Source organism: Chamaea fasciata, unplaced genomic scaffold (assembly GCF_029207755.1).
Source record: "Chamaea fasciata isolate MVZ Bird 193981 ecotype frontalis unplaced genomic scaffold, bChaFas1.0.hap1 SCAF_1, whole genome shotgun sequence".
Taxonomy (NCBI): domain Eukaryota; kingdom Metazoa; phylum Chordata; class Aves; order Passeriformes; family Sylviidae; genus Chamaea; species Chamaea fasciata.
Window position 1 is genome coordinate 35,197,499 of NW_027094086.1, and position 22,860 is coordinate 35,220,358.

The 22,860-nt window shown below is 43.3% G+C and overlaps 1 protein-coding gene across 1 annotated transcript; it reads right to left on the reverse strand.

Moving 5' to 3' along the window:
• Window positions 1-1,000: 1,000 nt before the first annotated feature.
• On the reverse strand, window positions 1,001-3,318 carry RRS1 (ribosome biogenesis regulator 1 homolog). The gene has a single exon (XM_066205107.1). It carries the CDS (start codon window positions 3,219-3,221, stop codon window positions 2,133-2,135), a length of 1,089 nt encoding a protein of 362 aa, XP_066061204.1. The 5' UTR covers window positions 3,222-3,318; the 3' UTR covers window positions 1,001-2,132.
• Between the last annotated feature and the right edge of the window lie 19,542 nt (window positions 3,319-22,860).

Here is a 22,860-nt window from a genome sequence, read left to right on the forward strand (position 1 = left end):
GGAAGTCATGGAGTCTTCCTCTCTGGAGACATTCAAAACCCAGCTGGACACGTTCCTGTGTCACCACCTCTAGGTGACCCTGCCTTGGTAGGGGCCTTGGACAAAATGATCTCCAGAGGTCCCTCCCAAGCATAACAATTCTGTACTTCTATGAAATCACGGTAAATTACAGTGCAGGATGGATCAAAATTTTACAGCTAAATTTTTAAGCTGTAAGCTATGCTGCTTAGCTGCCAGCAGAGTAGTATACCAGTACTAAGCAAAGGAAACATTGGATTCTGACAAAAAACCCATCATTTTTCTACTGTAACAGATAGAAGTATTTTGCCTTTGCATACTCTTTATGTGTTACTAGATGATCTTTAAGGTGCCTTCCAACCCATACCATTCAATGATTTTATGAGCAGATAAGATGAACCTAAAACTCACAATTTTGCAAGGTGCTGAGCTTGGGAAAGCAGGTTAGTGGCTTGCTCAGGCCCCCACACGAAGCTGGAAAACCTTTGTCCACTTGTGAGAGCCAGAAAGTAGCAACACCACAGGAGCACCTGCACCTCTGCTCAGGTGACCACCTTGCTGCTGGAGATGAACACACTTCATAGGATTTTGGTGGAGAAAACTGACCAGTAGCCTTGTGAAGAGCACAGAGTTCTCATCAGGTGTGTACATGTATGGGAAAAGTGCCCTTCTCTCCAGCTGAGCATGTACAAGACATGCCCTATGGAAATGCCTGGAAGATCAGAGATCTGGAGTGTCTCTCTGTAACAACCTTTTCCACCTGTCCAAGCGTTTGTTGCCCCCGCTTGGCTTTGATACTTACACTGAAGGGTTGATAACAGAGGGCTGTGCCCACAAGACAATTCCAGCCATTGCCAAGTCCAAAGCAGCCTGCAGTGCTGCAGATGGCTCAGCACACGGCCAAGCAGCATTAGAGAGGCAAAGAACACACCTTACGCAAGGCCCATAGGTTGGGCACTGGTCAATCTATCAATGCCATCCAAGCTCCACGGTGCACATAACCCTTCTGCCCTCAGCAGCTCCCCTACAAAAAGGTTTTGCTTTCTGATGCTTTTTACTGAAGCTGCCATCCTAACTGAAGTGCTACAGAAAGAGACAAGAGAACTGATAAAGTCACTCAGCTTTTTCAAAAACTCACTTGCAGTGAGGCATTACAGTATCACTAACCACTCTAAAACCTCAAATTTGAAAATCTAATTTAACTGCAATTACTGAAACTTGTTTTACTAATTTTCTCACCAGGGAACAGCATCTTTCCTGTTGCTAAGCCACACATTGAGACAGCAGATTTTTTTTCTATTTCAAGTGTACATGTGACACTACAAAGTTCAAAAGAGTAATGGGAAGAAGTCTGGGAGAATTACTACTACCTGCTCTCAAACTGCTAGGTAAACACTGTAAGATAATTTCTACAAAATGATGGAGTACTGTTGCTACAGGGAGAAACTTAGGTTTTAACCTATACAATACAAATATTCTTCTGCTGAACTCAATGGCTGATCAGCAACTTTGACTTCCTTTTTTCATCAACAAAGTGCTCTGGAAAATCTGTACAATTTCTTAGGCCCTGCAATAAATCTTACGGTAAGTTTCCATGCTTGCTTTGTGACAGAACCTGAATACCCCAGAGCTGAGCGGCAGAAGCTGACTTACAGAGCAAGAGCTCCACCGTCAGGCCACTTGCCCAAGGCAGAGAGCAGCAGCCCCATCCTTTAACCGGACCTGCGGCTGCTACTCCACCAAAACTCCAGGTCATGTCTGCGGTCCACTCCAAGTCCCAGCTATCTGAAAACAGCTTTGCTCAGCTTTTGTCCTGGTAGAAATGCTGCAGGCCAACTGTGAAGCAACATTATCTGTGAAACAAGTCACGGTGAAACTCCTAATCTGGGGGTACCAGGGCTCCTGACCCCCCTCACAGGACACCGATTTCCCTTGGATGGAGAACACAGCCCTCCTTGTCTACCAGCTAGAGCCAAACGCAGGATGTTTTAGAAAGGTCAGAACGCATTTATTGACGGATACGTGTGTGAATACAGCAAGGGGCAGGAGGCTGGCAGCGACAGTCCCTTCCCACGCCTCGGTGGGCAACCCCACCCCGTGCTGCACACTGTCCCTCACGCCTTCTTTCTCCTGCCCCCGCCGGTGCCACCGCCCGCGGGCTTCTGCTTCTGTGCCTGCCGCCGGGCTCCGCTCTTCTTGCCGCTGCGCCCAGGCCGCTGCTGCCGGCGGCCGCGCTTGCCCCGCTTCGACTGCTTCTTGCCCTTGTTGGCAGCGGCCGCCTCGGCTTCCTCCTGCCGCATCTGCTTGTTGACGGCGCGGGTGATGTCGAGCACCGGCTTCTTGCTGCCCATGTCCCGCAGCAGCTCCAGCTGCCGGCTGCGCTCGGCCGCCAGGTTGCCCAGCAGCGGCTCGAAGCGGCGCTTCTTGCCGCCGCTGCGGGAGGGCGGCTCCGCCGGCTCCTTCGGCAGGCGCGGCTGGAAGCGGCCGAGCGAGGCGGTGGAGACGCGGGCGACGCGGGCGACCCGGCGCAGCTCGTCGCGGTCCTGGTGGCCGGTGGGGTGCAGGGGCGCGGCGGGCACGGCCGTCCCGGCGCGGTGGGCTCGGGCCAGGTTGCGCAGCCGGTTCAGCTCGTTGCGCGCCACCCGCTCCCGCTTCTCCCGCCGCAGCCGGGCGAACTGGTCCTCCTCGGGGTCGGCGCCCGCCGGCACCTCCGCCAGCCAGGCGCGGGACGGGTCTCCGCCCGCCCGCCGGTAGCCCCAGCGCCGCCGCCACTCCTTGGCCTGCTCGTCCCACACCAACGAGGTTTTCTTCTTGCGCCGGATGCCCTTCAGCCGCGCGAACTGCTCCCAGCGCGTCGGCGGCCGCGGCTTCGGCGGCGGCTTCTCCCGCGGCAGGCCGAAGGTGGGCTCGGGCAGCTGCGCCACCAGCGGGCCCCCGGCGCCGCCGGCGCGCTCGGCCGGCAGCCCCCAGAGCTGGGACACGAGCAGCTGCGTGTTGTCGCGGGCCAGCGCCCGCAGCAGCGCCTCCCGCCGCGGGCCGGCCCCGCGCAGCGCTGCCGCCGGCGGGGGGTTGCGGTCCACCGCCAGCAAATTGCCCAGGTCGTACTCCAGCTCCAACTCCTTTTCCACCGTGATGCTCCGCCGCTTCTCCGCCTCCTGCTCCTCGGCGGCCGCCAGCACCGCCTCCACCCGCACGGCCGCCATGGCAGCGGCTCCACGTGCGAGCGGCGCCGCCGCTGCCCCGGGAGTGCGGCAAAGCTCCGCCGGGTCAGCGCGCCGGAACCGCCGTGCCCGGGACCGCCGTGCCCTTGGGGGCGGGACGGGCGCAATGCCCGCCGGGAGATGTAGTCCCGTCGCGCCGGCCCGCCAGAGGGAGCCGTGGCTCCCCACAGACCGTCCCGGGTCAGCGCCGCCGCTGCGGTGTCAGCGCCCCTCGGCACCTCTGCCAGGGGACCGCCGCCCTGGCTTATGGGCAGGCACTTCCAGTCACAGAATCAAAGAATCAATTAGGCTCGAAAAACCGTCTGAGGACATCAAGTGTAAGCTGTGACCAAACATCACCATGTGAACTAGACTAGGGCACTGAGTGCCATGTCCAGTCTTTTCATTAGAAACCTTTCGGGACACTGATTCCACCACCTCCCTGGGCAGCCCATTCCAGTGTTTAATCACCCTTTCTGTGAAGAAATTCTTTCCGATACTCTACCTGAACCTCCCCTGGTGAGGTTTAAGATTATATCCTCTTGTCTTGTCACTATAGTTGCCTAGCAAAGGAGGCCAAACCCCACCTGGCTACAGCCTCTTTTCACCTAGTTGTAGAGAAGGGTAAGATCACCCCTGAGCCTCTTCTTCTCTGGGCAAAACAACCCCGGCTCCCTTGGCCGTTCTTCATGGGACTTCACCTTCTGGGCCCTTGACGTAAAATACTGATGATCACCACTGCTACTGATGAAATCCCCAGTGACTCCCAGGCTGGGGTTGTGTGGGGTTCAGGGTGGCCCCAAATCTCCTGCTGCCACCATGAGTGGTGCTGAGGTGGAAAACAGGGGGGAAGAGTCAGCACATGAGGGGAGGCAAATGCCTAAAGTAGAGAGGTAGGACCACTGTAGAATCAGTGGGGCCCTGCATCTTCCCTTGCCTTTGCCTGCACTAGGGACATGCCATGGCATCCAGACACTGAGACTGTGACACACGACCATACTTTTCCCATTTTTTTAAATCTCTCTCTTTTTTTTTTTTTTTATTAATTTTTTAAAGCATATGATTCTTTCTGATGCTCCTTGCTGTAGAACAGTCCCACTAAGTGCTCCTAGCAGGATCAAAATTCAAGTGCTGTATTGCAACTCCACTGAGACTGACACAGGTGGTGTGGGTAAATCTCCCCACAGAGAAGGGAGGGGAGGAATAGTGTTTGGGCAGCAGTATCATCTGGCAGATGTCTCAACAGACATAATTATAAGTGAGGTGATCGGGCTGATATGGTGTGCTTCTAAAGGTCAGCTGGGTCAAAGATACCTTCATGCTATTTTTAAACAAATAGGCTACAGAAGAATCCTTTTATAGCCGTACAGCGATTTGGCTTGTGTGGCCATGATATTTTGAGCTGATCTCTGGTGCCCTAAAGACAAGCTCATGATAGCACTTAGCTGTAGTGGAGGGTAATGATGGATGTTTTTTTACAAGGTACCGTTCTCTTCTAAGTTATTATCCCGTCTTCGCCTTTGCATTAGTTTGGGAGTGATGGAAATGGTTCTGAGTGTAATGCCACAGCAGTATTGTTGAAATGAGACAAAATGCCATGTTTGTAAGGTGAGGACAAATAGCTGATTCTCAAATTCTAATGGCTAGCATAACACAACTTACCCAAAATCTAACCAGGATTTTTTTTTCTCCAAGTAAGCCGTTTTGAGCATGATTTGTATATTATGGACCAACAGAATCCCTAAGTATTTAAATCCAAGCTGGTTGGCATGGACTATTTTCTTGTTTACCACAAGATGGCAATGGATAGTATTTTGTAGCCTGTTTTAGGCAGCTCATACTTTCACCTGGAATTGCAGATAAAATTAATTTTAAAGACAGTTCCTTGAAGAGGTGCATAGGCACTATCTAGATTTAGGCATAAATTTAAACTTTTGAACTGCAAGGTCCGCTATTTTGGCAGTCTGGTTAATACCATTACACTGATCCAGGTACTCTCCTGTTTTATCCTCATGCAGCTAACTCTTAGAGTTCTTTTGGTCTGTATTTGTACAAAATCCAGAATGCTTCAGGTTGATGCCTTGGGCTAAGAGGACATAATTGGTAATATCTATTGCACTTCCAAAGTTGCTTGAACTGTTAATGATTACCACTGGAATAACAGAAGGAGTGCATGCCAGGAATTTATCTTCTTGTTTTACCTGAAAACATGTAGACAAATCTCAGAAGGTAAAAAATATTCTGGAAATTGCTGTGTTGATCTGAATTCCAGCCTTTTTATGTATTCCAGGAATCTGCACCTCAGAGTGTGACCCTGCTTTTGGCATTTGCAGTTTGTGCTTTCACAGTGTTGGGAAGGTGGTAGTTGGAAGAATATTGTAAAAGATTTGTAAACAGAGATTTGTAAATAATCATGGATATTTTGGGAAACTGTCCCATTCTGAGGAGGGGCTTCTGAGTTTACTGTAGTAATCATAGCCATGCTTTGAGTTTGTACTCCCAGCTTAGACCTGGGGATTACAACCAGGTACATGGCTTCTGTTAAAGGAATAGATGTGTGTGTACTTCTGCAAATCTGGGCTGCCCAACAGATGAAAGGGTAATGTTCAGTTATAGAAACAGCTTTTGGGAAATGAATGTTTTTATTATCTCATGTATAATTCAGCTTTTTAGAAAGACTTTTTTCCAGCAATTTTTAAAAGAATGAATTTTTAGAAGTGTTTATTCATTTTGATCATCTCTATTCTGGGGCTCCTGTGTTCCTTTTGGCACATCAAATATCACAAATTTCACAGACTGCCCGTGGGTTGTGCTCAGCAAAGGGCTCAACAACAGCCAACTGTGGGCACTTACAATCCATAGATAATGAAACAATTTCATCACTGCTCTCCCTTTCCCTGAGGTACTTGATCTCTTCAGTATGAGCAATAGCAATACATTTCACAGTATGTGCATATATATGCTTAATGATGTACTCTTTGCTTGCTTTCTTCACTAGGAGGTGACCAGACAGAGTTTGGATGCTCTTGCAAAGTGCAGTTTTCCTTTGGGGTGAAGAAGGCTGTAGAGTTTTGGGTCTTTTTTTTTTTTTTTTTAACCACATGAAAAATTTAGCTGCATGGGAAACATAAGATGGCAGAATATAATTTGCAGAAACACTTGTCCAAAAGATTATTTGAAAGCGTAATGCAGGATGTACGTGATGCACCAAAAGAACTACAACATCAACATGATATGCTGTCAGGTTTGTTTTTCTTGTGAGAAAGAATAAAGAATTATCCTACTTAACTTTTATTTTTGTAGTTTCTGTTCAGTTGGGCTGTAACTTGAAGTTTGTGTTTGATAGGAGCTGCTCTAATGTACGGGATTCATGTCTCACTGTTAGTGATACCATTAACTTAGATTTACTCTTCAAACTTTTGCCAATTACCTCTGGATGGCAGTAGATGTAGTTACAAGATGATTCAATCAATTCATAAGCCTGCTGTGAGGATTGTTATGAAGAACACTTTTATCAGGCAAACTCAAAGTGCTGATAATTTTGGAAAATAGTAGAAAGTGCCCTTAAAATATCCACACTATCTCCGAATCATTCCCTTCCACTGACTTTGTTCAGTACATTTTGAAGTAGAAATCTGTGCTGTAGGATTCTTTTGTATAAGGGAGAAGTTGTTTGCTCTCTGAAGCTATATTAAGCACAACAATTTATGGACACGATTCTGCTTCCTGATACATTTTTTTTTACCCCTGTAAGATACATTTCATGTATTTCAGTATGTATCATTTTTTTTCAGGGACATATAAGTGCTTTTTCAGTCCAAATAACAAAACAGAAGAATGCAAATTTGGCTAAACCAAGACTCATTCCTAGTCATTAGTCCATATAATGTGAAAAAACTGTCTGTAAGGAATAAAAAAACTAAAAATATTTAAGGCACCATCTTTTATAAAATGTGTGAGTTGACTTCAGCAGTATTACAAAAATAGGTCTGGTAGTCAGAGCTTTTCCTATTACAAGAATTAAATTACTCATTACAGATAATGGGGCATTCCTTTTCATGGTTTCACCTCTGTAAAGCCTAACTAGGAAGCTCAGTGGGGACATGCTTAATTCTAAGCAAGTTGTGTTGATGGTGATGATATTATCTGTGCTCACACACTTCAAAACATTTCTGGTTGGTTTGTAAATGAGCAGGTTTAAATTTTCTGTCCCAAGATTTCTTGTGATTATAGCAGAATGCTGTATTTATTTAAAAAAAAAAAAAAAGGTGCAGATGAAACTCAGGGGGCTGTATCTCTAGTTCCAAAACCCAAGACTAGGTACTTTGGAATGCAGTTACAAGTGGATAATTAAGCAGAGCCTGATTTTTGTGCAAAAAGCCAGAACACAGATAGCAGGGAGACTTGGATGAGTGCAGTCACTGTGGAAAGTGATGGGTAGACCAGAATCTATTTTCATCATTTGACTGGTTGTGACTGGGTGGTTTCACTGAACTGATTTTGGGTAAACAAAACAAAGCTAAGCTAATTTGAGGCCTTCCCAAGTGCTTGATGCCTATCTTGCTATACATTAGGGAATCAGACTGAGAACAGATTGTGATGTGGTTTGCTTTTTTTATGAGCTTAACTGTGACCTGATTTTTGTTTGAGAAAGTTTTCTTGTAGCACAGCCTTAATATTAGAAATACCAGCAATGGTGTGGCTTGGTTTTGTTGGGTGTTTTTTAGGATAATTTAAAGAACAGAATGAGAACTTTATCAGGCAGTGATGGAAAGAATGGCAACATAGTAACACATTCCTGTTCCAGGGTCAGTCCTTCTTATCATCTGTCTAGAGTAGACCTACTTTTTGGCATAAGATTGCTTCTACAAGTTAAAAAAAGCCAATGAACACATTTCCTTCTTTTAGAACAAATCTGTCATGCTCAGAGATTTGTCCTTGATTAAATCCGCACTTGTAAACAGAAGAACAAAACAAGTTTCTCTGTTCTTGGGTTGGGTTCATGGTTGGAATTATCTCCGACGTTGGAAGTGAGATGAAGCATGTAGGTCTTCATCCATGACATAAAAGATGTGCCACAGTCATTTCTGATTTTTGTTGGCAGAAGGACACAAGACAAATTAAATAGAGCAAGAGATTCAATACTATGAATCTGAGAGAAGGTTAAATGTATGTCTGCTGGCAATGACCATGCCAGTTCCTACATTCTCTTGCTTTCGTGAGTCAGAAATAATCCATGTCCCAGCAGTGGCCCTCTTGGGACATGTTTTCAGTAGAAATTCTCATCCTTTTATGTGCATGTGCAGATATTCCATGCACGTGATTAAACCTATGCAGATAACAGCATTCACATATGCAAGGGCTATAAATCTTGATTTTGGTAAAGGAAAAAATATGAGACCTGATCTCAAAGCAAGACAATGCAGTGCACTCAGGACTGTGATTCTTCAGGAACCCTTTGGGGAAATGTGAACCTGAGACTAGACATAGATCCAAGCATCATTTCATACACACACCGCAACCGTTACACACAGCTCAACTGCCTGACCCTTCCCCCAACCCTTGCTGGATGACATGGCGATGCCTGCTGAAGTCCTGCTTGCCAAAGGCGTCTTTAAAACCTCAGCACTACTTGGCAGCAAGAAAAAGGCTTCCCAAACCAGGTTTGTAACCTTTTATCCTCCAGTTTTCCATTCATCAGCAAAGCTGATCTGTCAGAACAGAATTTTGTCCTCAGTGTGTTTTTAGACCATTTTGTTCTTAAAGCTACATTAAAGACTTCAAGGTCTTGCCAATACATTTCCAGTTGATAGTTAATAATGAAATAGGAAAATGGTTTTGCTTTAGATCTTTTTGTACACATAAATAGGGAACTTTGAAAGTCCAGTCCAAGATATTAAGGAGCATTTCAACCACATGTAACCACAGGTGACTTTTGTAAGACAGGAATCATCTGTATACTTCCGTGAGCTTCTACCTATGATGTATGTTGTGGCTCAGAGTAAATTAGGAGAAATTCTGTTAAATGGATATTACTCATTTTGAATGTCATACAGCCTAGGGCTGTGGCTCTACATCATTACCAAGTGACGACAGATTTGGTTAAAATAGTTTTAATGCTGAAAAAGAAGTCCTAGAGATTAACATAGTCAATTCACACATTTTAGGCCATGCTCACAGGGTAGCTGAATCAGCAGAGCTTCTGGGGTGGGGTGGGAGTGTGAATTCATGGCTAGGCATTTGAGAGGGAACAGCAATCTCTCAAACTGTTTTTTTTCCTGAGGGAATTAGCCACAGCTTGACTCACATCAGGGATAGCTTTCCTTGGAGAAGCAATCATGATTTGTACCTCTACAGCCTACCAAAGCTCCTCTTGAAGAAGTCTGCCTTGTAAAGGTGGCTTAACTGCTCATGTAACTGCAGAGATCTTCTGTACCTCTTCCTGTAGCAATCAGAGCTTGCTGTGTTAAGGGAAAATGGCAGCAATTTGCTGTTACCTTATTATAATATACTATAAACTAAACAAGTTGCTACATGGACTGATCAGTCATTCCTGCAAAAGGTTTGGGAACATCTTGGATGGGTGGAGTGGGAATAACTGGATGCAGGAATGACGTTGGCCGTCACAAAGTAACCTCCCTTCTGCTACTGCTGCTGCTGCTGAATCAGAACCCTCAGAGCTGGGGCAGGAAATCCCTGTCCTAATCTGCAATCAGGGCTCTTGGGTCCTTGGAGGGGATGAGACTCTCCGAGCGGCTCAGAGCCTCCCTCGTGCTGCCACAAACCCAAATCAGCTGTTCTGCACAGTGCATCTTTATTCTTTTTGTTTTGTGCAATGTGCCTCTGTTCCTCAGCAACTGCACTGCATGATAAAGGACAAAGCAGGATAGATTCTCAGTTTCCAGAATCCTACAGGCACTGTGGGAACTGCTCAATCTGTAATTTTTCTGAGTTGCGGAGGAAATTTTAATGCAGGGCAAGGCAATTTTGTGTGTAGCAGTAGTTAGGAGCAATAAAATGAAAATAAATAAATATATTCACACAAAAAGTGAAAGGGACAAAATAGATAGTTTGCTTCTTTAGCCAAGGGTGCATGAATGACTGCATCCACAGCACTGTTAATTGTTGGTTTAAAACCTGTAGATTTCTCATACAACTTGTGTTCAGTCTTTGCTTCTAGGACTACCTGTCAGTATGAGGTACTCTGTGGAAATACAAGTGTTCCCTGGGCTGCATTCTTGCTCCTTTTTGCCCTTTTCTCTATAGTATTTACAGAGCCAAGCATGTACATTCTCTAGCTGCCCAAATATCCCTGGCTCTGACAAAGGACCACCTTCCTTTTCTCTTGAAGGTGATGCTACACTGGCCTCCTCTTTGGGCTGCCAAATACTTGCTCTGCTCCATCCAGATTATGTTATCTGGAGTGCCTCGGAGATTGTCTACAAAAACAATCAGCTGGATCTTCATTTTCCTCTTGTCACTTCCATTCCCTTCTGTAGTTCCTTCTCCTTCACTGCATTAAAGCATATGCAGGGCCATAGGATAGTTTGGGCTGGAAGGGACCTTTAGAGCCTAATGCTTCCTGCCTGCAATGAGTAGGGACATCTTCCTTTGGATCTACAAAGCCCATTAATCCTACTTACTTATTTACTAAGTATTTACTTACTTGCCCCTGTATTTGAAGCTGCTCTTCATAGCCTGTGCTCTACCCTGATCATGTCCATTAGTGTTTCTAATTACTTCTGTGATGCACCAAGCTTGAATTCCCATGATCTGTGAGGAAATCTTGCTGCAGCCTGTCTCTGGACAGTTTTGTTGGTGGGCAGAGCAGCCACTTTCAGTGTCTAGGTGTGTCAGAGCATGAGTTTCTGGTGCAGGTCTATAGAGCACTTCTGGGGACCTGGCCAGTGTACCTACTAAATTGTGTGAGTAAGGCAGTCTGAACTTTCCTATAATGCACTGATATAAATGCGTGATAAGTGTGAATGGTGTGGTAAGTATGAGAAACACGTGTTGGTAAGTTTGAGAAAGAACTGATGGTAAGTTTGAGACATAGTTGAGTTGTGAATTAAACTTGTGAGTCAACCCTTAATTGATGTTACTGGTCAATTACAGGATCATGGAAAATCCCAGCTGTCCATTTGCTGTGGGCAGTGTTATGTATTGGAAAGCAATTGCTTTTCACTCACTTGGTAAGACCTTTCCTGGGTTTTGTAGCCTACACCAATGAAAATACAGACATCTACAATCAGAGAGAGTAGATGAAAGAAGAGGAAAGCTACATGGAAAAATACTTCATAAATGCCTCTTAGAAGATCAGTAGGGAAGAAGGAGGTGAGCAACATCTCTTTAAATAAATGGTTTGAATGATCACAGCTTTTCCTTCATTCCAATTTACTCAAGCTGTGCAAAACAGCTCTCAGTAAAGCAAATTCTCATTATGTTTTTGCTGATTAGAGGAAGAAAAAACCAACCCAGTAGATGATTTAGGACTGGATGGAGAATATTCACAGACTGTCTTCAGGCTATGGATTATTATGATGGAAGCATCTGACACTAAGTCTGTCTTTTAAATAAACCTTCTAAACTCAAACAATTTGAACAAAAAGAAAAGTAGATGGATGCTATCAAACATCTTATTAGACAGAAAGGCTGGGTTTGGATTGGGAATTCAAAGATTTGTGATCATCATCTCAGTGGATTTAGCAGTGGTTTTCAAGGTGGCATGAAATCTTTGTTTTACATATAGGGAAAATGCACTTTCCAGTATTGATTGCTGTCCTCTGGGGGGAAAAAATGGGTCTTGCTTTTATGCTTTAACATTTAAGTTTGCATTTTTGTGTAAATTACACTAGTTTAAAATTACATACATACAAAAAGGATATATCCTTACAAACTTGTTTTCCTGCCTCCCTTCAGCTGGCTGCTTTTGTTTGCAAGTTAGCTACTCGTGTTAGCCCAAGCAGACCATATTAAGCATGAATTTAAGAACTCTACGAACTGGAGCTTCCTTTTAGAAACTCACCACATTTTTTATATGCAGATTAATTGACATGTGATCAAACAGGACATAGGCTATGCTTCTGTTTTGGTTTCATTACAAATTTGGGAAATTCAGCAGACTGTTGCAAACTTGCTTTTTGCAAAAAGCCCAGATGAACAAGCCCCTAAAGTGACTTGAAATACTCCCTTCTTTTGCTGTCTTTTAGGGTGGTGGCATGACAGCAATTTTCAAGGAAAAGTTTTTATCACATTATGCTTCTGTCTGAAAATGAAGGGGATGATAGAGCTTTCAGGGTCCAGAAAACACATTTTGTCATTAAATGCATAGCAAACTTTTGCTGTAGTAGCACTAAAAGCACACTAATACATTACCACTTGTGTTAGATGGAGAAGAGCAAAATTTAGCTGGGTTTCCCACATGTTGTGGGCAGCGAGTGGGGGCTTGCCAAGATAATGAGAGCTAATGCTAGATGAGAGCTGTTCAGACAAATCAAACTACGCTGACTGCTACCTTGCTTCATCTCTCAGCTTCATCTTTAGCTAAACTAGGTGGGGAAATTCCTCTTATTTGCAGCCTCATTCAGGAAGGTACTCAGGCACATGAAGAGTCCTACTGATTTAAGGGTTTGACGTGAGGTTTGCATTTAACTGCATGTTTTGAAAGCAAAATTCTCCAGTAGCGTATGTCACTGAGCACAAAATCAGAAAGCCCTGCATTCTCACCGTGATATCAACATGAAGGAGCATGGGTACCAATAGAACATGGACTGTTGGATGTATAATGTGTTTCAACATACACAACTTTTGGGAAGTGCCTCACATGGACACTTTGTGTATTCGTTCTCAGTGTGAGTCCACTCATGCACTTGTAGAGTTTCTCAGTAAAATTGTTGTCTGCTAACATTAGTGCAACAGAGTCCTTGAGTAACTGCTGGCCATGTACGTAATTTTATAAGAACTAAAAAATGCAAGGCCAAATAATATGTTAATTAGCACTTCTGGAAACAGAAGTGCTCTTGTGACCTTTTTCTGTATGGTACAAACTGTTTTTTGAGAGGTTATTTAAATTCATTATAAAAGCTGTTTGGGATTTTAATCCAGAAAGCTTTTACAAGACAAATTCTCTCATTGTTACTGTACAGATCTACGGCCTGAGCCTTGACAGGTGTAACTTGGTGTTACCTTGAGTTATATCAGCTTTGCCAGCTCCCTGAGCCTGCTTTTGTGCACAGCTTCTGAGTGAGACTAATCAGAAGGCCTTAGCTTTAGAGCATCTGGCCAGAAAGTTGCTCTGTTTTGTTTGTTTGTGAGGGTACAGTTAAGTACAAAGATAGTACTGAGCGTCTGCAAGATACAGGTAGGAACCCTCAGAGAGTACAATTCAGCTAAGATGTTGAAAAGGGTGTGGAAGGGGAAAAAGAAATCACGCAGATATTCCACACAATTAGTAACATCCTTGTCACTTGCATTACATACTCACACAGGCACTGTGAATGAGACTTCAGGTAAGCAGATTTTCCTACCTATTCCTTACACTTTCCTGAGACTTTTAAAAGTTTTCCCAAGAGTACACATTGGTGCTTGTGGGCTAGGAGGATTGTGCCAAGAATTCAAAAGTCACACATTTACAGCACTGTGCAAGGGAAGGACTTCCAGAAGTTGCAGTGATGATAATTGTGCCTCTAAGCCATCCTCATTTGTGGTTGGTTTGCCAGACTTTTTATTTTTTGTGCTGTCCCCTGAAAGCTCTCAAATGTGCCTACATCTTTCTTAGGCTTTGATGCCCCAAATGAAAATCAGTAACATAACTCCCAAGTCTGGCCAATGGACGTCCTGCCTTCCTCTAAGTACCCCAAGGAGTAAGAATGGTTCTGGTTTGGTTTTTTCCTTTTTTCCAGCATCACACGCATGATTCATGTTCAGCTCTTGAGACAGTATAACATCATTTTGTGCACAACTGCCTAGTCAGAGGTTCCCCCTTCTAGAATATAATACAATACACAGTATAATATAGTCCATATTAAATGAAATTGGAAACAGTAAGATGAGCATCTCAATAACATATTAACTCTTGCAGTCCTGACCCATATGAGATGACTAAGGCCTCATGGAACAGGACCAACATTGATTTTCTGGTATCATACTTGCACTGTACAGATGAATAGAAGAATATTGAACGTGTAGATCAAAGTGAAGAGCAAAATAGCAAACAGACCGAGTGAACCCATCTGAATTCTTCACTCAGAAGTGAAACTGGCAGGGAATTGTGAAACTGGCAGAGAATTGGGAGAAAGGACTGCAAAGCTTCAGAATTTTATAGGGTGCTGCCTAGAAAGGCAGGGTGAACAATTCCTTTGGCTGCCACAAACGGCAAGTCCTGTAGTGGTGATCAGCAACGCTTTTTGTGGAAACCTGAAGTAGACCGTAAAGTTCTCAACAAAGACATTTTGAAATGTCAAGAATGCTGCAATTGACAACAGGATGTCACTTGGGAAAAAGCACACATCTTGACACCAAAGCAGATGGCAGATGAGACAATTGAGCACTATGTCATATAGCTGTACAATAAAGCAAAGTCATATGAATTTGACCTGATAGCAACCTAATTTGTGATTAATAATTTGTCTTCTAACATATCACCAGGTGAAAACAGGGAACAGGAAATTACCATGAATAGCTGGGGCTGGCACGACCTAATGAAAAACTGTGCTCTGTTCCTTTTTATAAATTCAGAATTTGTACTGGAACTGTCTTTCAAGAAAAAGGCCTAAGCTGTCAGAGTTTTGAAAAGTGTGTATGAACAAAATACTATCTATTCTAACGATACAAAGCATGTAGCCATTTAAACATGGAACACTGCTGCTCATCTCATCTAATTTAAAATTTTCTTACTCTGTCTTTCCATTTGTACAGTCCTGTGCATTTAAATGGATTTCTTTGTTTTTCACTTTTGTGTAAATGAAATGGGAATTGTCATCCTGAACCTGGAGTGAAAATTTATGTGCAACAGCCTGATTCTCATTTAGTAAGACATCACTTTGAACTTCTCTAACTGTGTAACAGAATTGTGAAACAAATGTGAATGTAATCTATATAATCAATGAGATGCAAAATAGATTTTGTATCAGAAAGCATTAAGGCTGAAAATGGCTTTGCTCCTTAGGACCTGAGCATAGATGAGTTAATTTCTACTCACATATGCACTGCTTTGGTGAGCCAAAATTTAACTGGAGGCCTGGAGGCAGTTAGAATTAGAAATTAGAGTATTTACATACTCAGAAACTTGGTCTAAAAAGAAAATGAGATGCACCTAGTCCCTCATTAATTTCCAGATGTCTTCTTGTTAGTTACCTTTATTTTAGCAAGTACTTTGTAAAACATGATTAGTCTTTACAGAATACAGAAATTTTATTAGAAACTACCTTGAGCTTAATTTGCACAATAATTCATTTATTGGGAAGTGTTATTGAGAAGCATTTAACAATAAAGATCTCTAAATATTTAAAATTCAAGTGCTGGAGAGGATCTCATCACATTAGGAAGCAATCAAACATCTCGAGACAGGTTAATAAAAGCATCTTAAACTCATCATTAAAAGGCACTCTTGATTTCCATTATTAGGCACAGGACTCTGAATGATTCATTGATCACATTTTCTCTGTTCAACAAAAATATCATGAGCTGAAAGATTTCAAGATATGCAACATGAGAGGATTTTTTTCCTGCCTCACAACTACATTTGACAGATGACCTTTAGTCTTTCTTTCACATTAGTGAGATATTTAACAAAAATAATGTAGATACATTTTTCAGTGTTATCTGATGCACATGCTCACAGAATCCTCTATCTGGTACCACACAGTAAACAGAGGAAAGAGTCTTCTGTAAATGCCTTCATTATAAATAAATGCCCTGCTTTCAGCTTTCCTTTTCCAGTAGGATCACAAGGTTTAAAAGCCTCTGAATAATTCTGTGAATGCATGTAGTTAACCTGATGCTGTTTCACAGGGAGGTTGGTGCATGTGTAGATAGACAGGATGTTTTCAGGAGGACTGTGTAGTCCATTTGCATTCCTTCCATCCAGCGAGCCAGCAACTGCACTTGGATCTCCAAAGTACCAAGAGGTTCCATGTATTTTGGTTCACACTTTTGCTGTTGTGCACCTCAGGGGGTGGACTGTGGCTTGCCTTTCCATCCTGAGTGCACTAGAAGCTTCCTGGCTGGGGTACAAATAACAAGAGGGGTGTGATGCTGAGGACATGTGCAGCCAAGTGCTCACCCAGGGTCCTGGGCAGAATTGCACAGTCTGTACAGAGATATTGCTGTCAGCACCAGAGCTGGCAGCTGAAGGTGACTCTAGTATGAGCTGCAATCACACCTCTGGATCACAGCAATGTTCCCATTTTCACTGCTTCTTCAGCCCTGGCAATTATCTCACCCTGCTGAAACTTCAGGTCACAGATGTTGTGGAGGGTACAAGATTGCACAAAAGTGTTAAAAGAGCTACGTCGCCCCAGAGCTCCTCACTAGGATGTCCGTGATGCTCACTGCACATCCTCCCTCTGTCTGCTGTGCAGGTAGAAGCTGAAGTTATTCCACTGAACTCAATAAGCTTGAAAACTGTGGCCTTGTCTGTCTGAAGACCTTTTTCTGCAGAGTAGAAGGGAGCAAGGGGAGTTTTTCTGCTGGGATGAGCTGACACCCCTGCACTCTGCAGGTGGGAATGGGGAGGGAGGTGAGAAGTAGGCAGACAGCATCACAGAACAGCTGGCAGAACATGGTGAGCTCAAGGTCGCTTGGCTGTTGGCCCAAATCCATCCAAAAATACCAAACCCCAGCAATTACTCAGGCTGTCAACTCCAAAAAAAAAAACACAAACCCCAAAACAAAACCCCACAGAAATGGCTGAGCCATGTAATTATTCAGCAAGGGTATCTGGGTTGTGCTAGCATGCTAGCACCCTTTGGATGGCCACCATTGACAGAAACTGGGACCATCTCTGTTCGTTGCCCCACTGATAGCTGCGAATTGAACTCAGTGTCTTTTTTTTTTTTTTTTTTTTTTTTTTTTTTTTTTTTTTAAAGTTTTTACTTGAACACCTGCCTGAAAACACATTCAGAAGTATGTTCTCAAAGGGATTAGAGATTCCTGGTGATTTTTCAACTTCTCTTGGGATGAAGAGGTGGACGGCTAAAGGCAGCAATGTTTTGATTTGAGATGCCTGCTAGAGGAGATACTACAGGCTCTGAAGAGAAGCTTTTCCTGTCTCTGAGGCTTTTACAAGGTTCTATCAATTCTGAGACATTTGAATCTTTCTCCCCCCCCTCTATTAATAAACACAAATGTGTGGAAAATTACCCTAATCTTCTTCCAAAGAGGATGTGCCTCCAGAATCACTTCCAGTACCGGGGACCTCAGAATTCTGCTACCATATTTAGAGGCGATAAAAACAGTCCTTGCATTTCTGACCAAAATCCAAATATAGCCTATTTCTTTCTGCCAATTGAAAATGCACCTTTTTATTTCATTCAATTTTGTTTAAATCTAAGTTTGCTCCAAACTTTTCATTCTATAAATGTCTCTTTCACTATAATTATTTAAATAAAGTGGGATAGTGCCCAACTTAGTGGACTGAATTAGTATGCTACTTAATGTGCCTGCTATTGTCATTCTGCTAGGGCTTGTGCTCTGTTCCTGTTACAATATTTCCCTGACTTTGGTGAATTTACACAAGACATGGACCCAGCCTGTGAAGGACCGTTTACCACAGGCAGCTGTATTTTAAAAATTTAGGTGGACATAGTGGCTATTTCTACATTATTTTTCAAAGTTTTCCTGCTGGAGGGAATACACTGGTTTCTACTTGGCCAGGCTTTATGGTTAGATACTGGTAGCAGGTGTCAGTGGTACCCTGAGACATCTGAGTCTGCCTGTCTTATGTCTTGTGGTGTGTCAGGTCCTGGTTTCCAAAGCATTCATTTGATCTTCAGCTTGGCAGCAAGACATCTTTTTCTGTGGTGGGCACCTCTCTCTGGGAGATGGGAAACATGGAGCTCAAGAGTCCCTGGGAACACCAAGAAGCAGAAGAGACCATACAGGAGTGTGGGGTATGTTGCTGTGTCAGTAACCTCAACTAGCTTTAAGTGCCTACACTCTTGAGAGCCACACAGAGCTGGTTGTTCAGGCTTCTTGTAGAGCCAGTGGAGAGAAACAAGAAATACCAAGATACTCTGGATAACTTCTTTGAGACAAGACAAAGCTTGTCCTAGAAGTGCTTGTTTTTCTTCAGCAATCTTAGTGACAATTTGAGTAACCCAAGTATAGCCCTCATTAGTAGGTGTCACAGGTAGGTGAGATGATCCTATCTTTGTTGTGTGGGACCTCTACAGGTAGAAACCATTCAAGGGACAATGTATATATTCCCTATCCATGAATAGTCTTTATTTCTCATTTCCTTTTTTTTATTTCTTCTGAAGAAGCTATTTTTTTCCCTCCACATGCCTTTCCTATTTTTTTTTCATCCCTTGCTTTAAAATTTTTATTCATTGTCTATTTTTCTGCTAAACTTTGGTGCTTTGATGCTGATAAGTCTATATAAATGGGTTTGACAATGAGGTTACTTAAGGAATTCCTTGAAAATATTTCCATATCTCCTGAGGGTCAAAGGCAAAAAGCAGGCCAGTAAACTGGACAGACTCATTCGACTGCCCTTGCTGGTTGCTCCCCTCTTGTCCCACCTGTGTGTCATCCACTTTCAGTTCTTGACCTGAAGGTTCCAGATGCAGCCAATCATCCAGCCTATGATCTGGAGAAGAGGTTGTGAGACTGGTCTTACCCAGTGTGCTCTGTGCTCACAGAGGCTCCTCCAAGTGATCTTCTGTCCTACCTGGAATTTCTCATGGCAGGTTTATGCATTTCACCCACTGCCAGGAGACTCAGGCACTGGGACTTTCAGGGTGTAGTGATGATAGACCTAAACCCCTCCCCTGGTTTAGGGGCTGGGTGCTGCTGAAAGAGGGTGGTGGTGACACTTTCTGCCCCTGTCTCCCTGCCTGTGGAACCCTGCACTTCCCATGTGCCAGTGGCACTTGTCTGACCTCAGAATGAGTCAGCTCAGGGGATGGACCTGCAGAAAATCACATTAAAAATGAATGAGTTTTTCTTTTGAGGGAAAGAGGAGATTTCTGCTCTTTGTTCTCTTTGAAGCTTTGGGCTTTCAGGTACAGAACCGCTGTTCTCTGGGAGACAGTGTAAAAGCAGTAGATACATCTTGAAAATGTCTGTGAAGAGGTAGTACACAATGATCCAGGTCAGCTCTTTCTGAAATTTCCTGTTGTCTTCAGTGGATCTGGATTTCATGCTGTTTCCTTGCTGCTGTGTCTCTGTAGTGCCATCAGGATTCTCCTTCTTACTGTGCGTGGTCAAAGACCAAGATACTGTAAAACATTTCAGTACAACACTAAAACCAGGGGTGTTCCTGCACTAAAGCACTTATACAACTATGCTTTATGTATTGTTGTAACACCAGGCTGCACTCTGCTCCTGCTGACACTGCTGCAATTCAGGAGTGATTCCTAAAACATCTGTAGATTGGGTCTTTGGATCCAGCCTTGAAGGGAATGTTGGGGGAAAAAAGGTCTGCAATAACTTTTACTTTCTCCTCTTGTATCCTTTGAGACAGAAGTTCAGTGTGACTTGCCTGAACAATATTGTGCTGCTGATGTGAAAGGGTAACTACTGTCCTGGGCTTTGCAAAAGGAAAGCCAGGTTGTGTCTATGTCCTCACAGCTTCAGCCAGGCCCTATTACATGAGAAAGGGTGGCCAGTATTAAGGTGCTTGGCCAAAACCTCTTCACTTCTCCCCAGCAGACCTGACCCTGCCCCATGCCCAAAGCACAACGCTCCCTGCTCACATTTGCTGTTGCTTCTCATTAGCAAATTACTTGTCAAAGATAAATCAGGAGTGTAATCCCAGTGGATTTGTTCACAAATGCAAATCAATATTCACAGCGGGGTTTGGTTTTTGGTTGCCTTTTTTTTTTTTTGGGTTGTTTGTTTTGTTTTGTTTTTGGAGGGGCTTGGGTTAGTAACATTTGTTCAGCTGTACTCCTTACACTTGAGCTATAAAAACCAGCAAATTAAAGCTCAGCATGAAGCTACATAACACAAAATCTAAAAGCAGAAATGTCTCAGTATCCACCCAACACCTGAACAAAAGGATAGGGAATAGTGCCTTGCTTGTTTCAGAAAGACTGTCATAATGATCCAGCCTTACAAACCATAAAGTCCAGTTCTCCTTTGAGTCCTTTACAGTTTTGCAAGTCAAAATACTTGTTTTTCCCAGTGTTGTAAAGGAGAATGCAAGGTGGTACAAGACAGTCCACTTTGAAGGGAACACACTGTATTTCTTCCTTCCTCTGACTCCAAAGGAAGACTTTTGAATGATGGATTGAGCAGAAAAACTTTGAAGATGAGGACTATCACAAACACAGAAAATTATATTAAACTTGTCTCACATTCAATCAACCTGTTTGCAGATGTGGATGAACATTATCTATGCATTCAGCACATCCTGCTTTCATTGCAAATCCTCCTTCTGTCTGCCCAGTTTCTGACATGATCTGGGTGCACATATTTTGGGATAGAGATCCAGCAACTTGGTTGGATCTTGGTTCCCCAGTAGGGGCCACTTTCTTTGATTCTGCCAGATCTTTCATTACACACATCTGATGTGCAGCTGTGAGTCAGCCTGCCTTTTGGGGATGTCAGAGCTGGACACACTGGGGCATTCAGCATCTACCACCTGGACAGTCTGTCCTTGACTCTGTTCCCTTTCAGGAGAATTGCATACATTTGAAATTTTTCATTCCTTCCTGTTACAAAATTAATTTCCATATCAGTATGTTTTGTGAATCAGTCATTTTCCCCTAGCCCTAAATGTATGATCTCTCTCAGAACTGAGATGCCAATCCCTTTAATTTTTATGAGCTAGTCTCATTTCTTTAGTGTCGGGATGTGGACTTATCCAAAAGCCTCTGGAAGTAATTCCATTCTTCACACATACATCCTCCCGAAGCGTCAACTGCAAAAGCCATTTGTCTTCATTTCCTGTACCAGAACTGGAGGGCAATGTTACTGTGTACCAATTACTGCCTTGTACTGCTCTCTACCTCTCAGGTGTGTTTCAAGTCGACCTTATAACTCTCTTTCAATTTAGAAACGGTCCCAGCAGTGGTTGCACATTTGAGGTGACAAATGGTAATCTGTCCTCACTGCTCCTGAAGGGCCAGCCTAATGGACATGGAGGCAGCTGGAAGCCACTGCAGCGTGCCTTACATCAGGTTAAGGCCTCGGCTGCACCGGGGCTCCTGCAGCTGTAGCTTGCTTGTGTGACCTCCCAGCACAGGAGGAACTCATACTTTTACAAACTGTATGAAAAAAGATAAATGAAGCAAAGATTGTCTTCTGTAGAAACAGCTGTGCTCACAGAAGATGTTTTTTGTAGTGATGAACCGAACAGTGAGATTTTCGCACCCTGAGCAGATACTGCTCTTCTGGGACTGTTCATGGCAGAGAGGTGGTGCAGTCAGGGGTAACCTGAACTCCAGGACACTGCTTTGCTTGTGTCGCTGCCTGCTCAAGCACATCTCATGCCTGCTGGTGAAGTTCTACATTTTCTTGCCACACTGTGCACAGAAGTGACTGAAAAAGCAGAGCTGAGTTGTAATTCTTCTAAATTAATAGTGTTATAGAACAGAAGTTAATGAAGTTCATAACAAATTAAATCCCTCATTTTTTTGAGTCTATGTACTTTTGCATTTGGGATATCCTGGTCTGAGAGCTATTTCTGTCGGTATGGGGCTTTAGAAGCAAAACATCTATATAAATGTGTATTACTTTCATAATAGTCAAATAAATTATCTATTTGAAAATAATAACTACAATTTTTCATTGGAGAATTAAAAAAATAATTATTATAATTTTTCATTGGATAATTCTATCTCTCTTTAAATTTTTTTTAAAATTTATTTTATTTTTTTAACTTCAGAGACACAAGAAAAAGCATCCTGGAATGTACTTCTAGGAGAACAATCCAAAGTTGGTAAGTCAAATGCTCTGTTACTGCACCAGAGGAGCAGTAGCAGGACCGTGATGGCACCATTCATCAAAGGTAAAGCAACTCAAAACCTCACAACATAGCAAATTATTTATGTGCATCTGCCTGACTTGATGGTTATGTCTGTGCTGTGGTCTAGACCAAAAAAATGAACCTCAAACTCTGCCCTCCTACGATTACTTCTGAAGTACTTTAGTATTGTCACATCCCCCTGGCTTTGCTGTTTGCATTACTCCTGACAGAACGTTTGGGTAAATGCAAGAGAAAGAGGGGATTGTATAGCAGTTTGACAGCTCTAATTATGAATATTTAAGAGCTGCTTAAATGTGCTCTCTTCTATCACCTAATTTCCTATCAATGACAGCATTGGAAGCACTTGTCTCATTTTTCAAATCAAAGCTTCCTCAAGCAAAGTGCTTGGAGACTGAATAGCTTATGCATTCTATTAATCACAGAGGGTGGGAAAAGATCCATCAAGTGCTTCAAATAGTTTGAGAGTGTTCCATCCTTGTAGAGCTTTCA

What these genes read in the sequence shown, in the direction of transcription:
- RRS1 (XM_066205107.1), bottom strand. Translation starts at nt 3,221, where the DNA reads ATGGCGGCCGTGCGGGTGGAGGCGGTGCTGGCGGCCGCCGAGGAGCAG.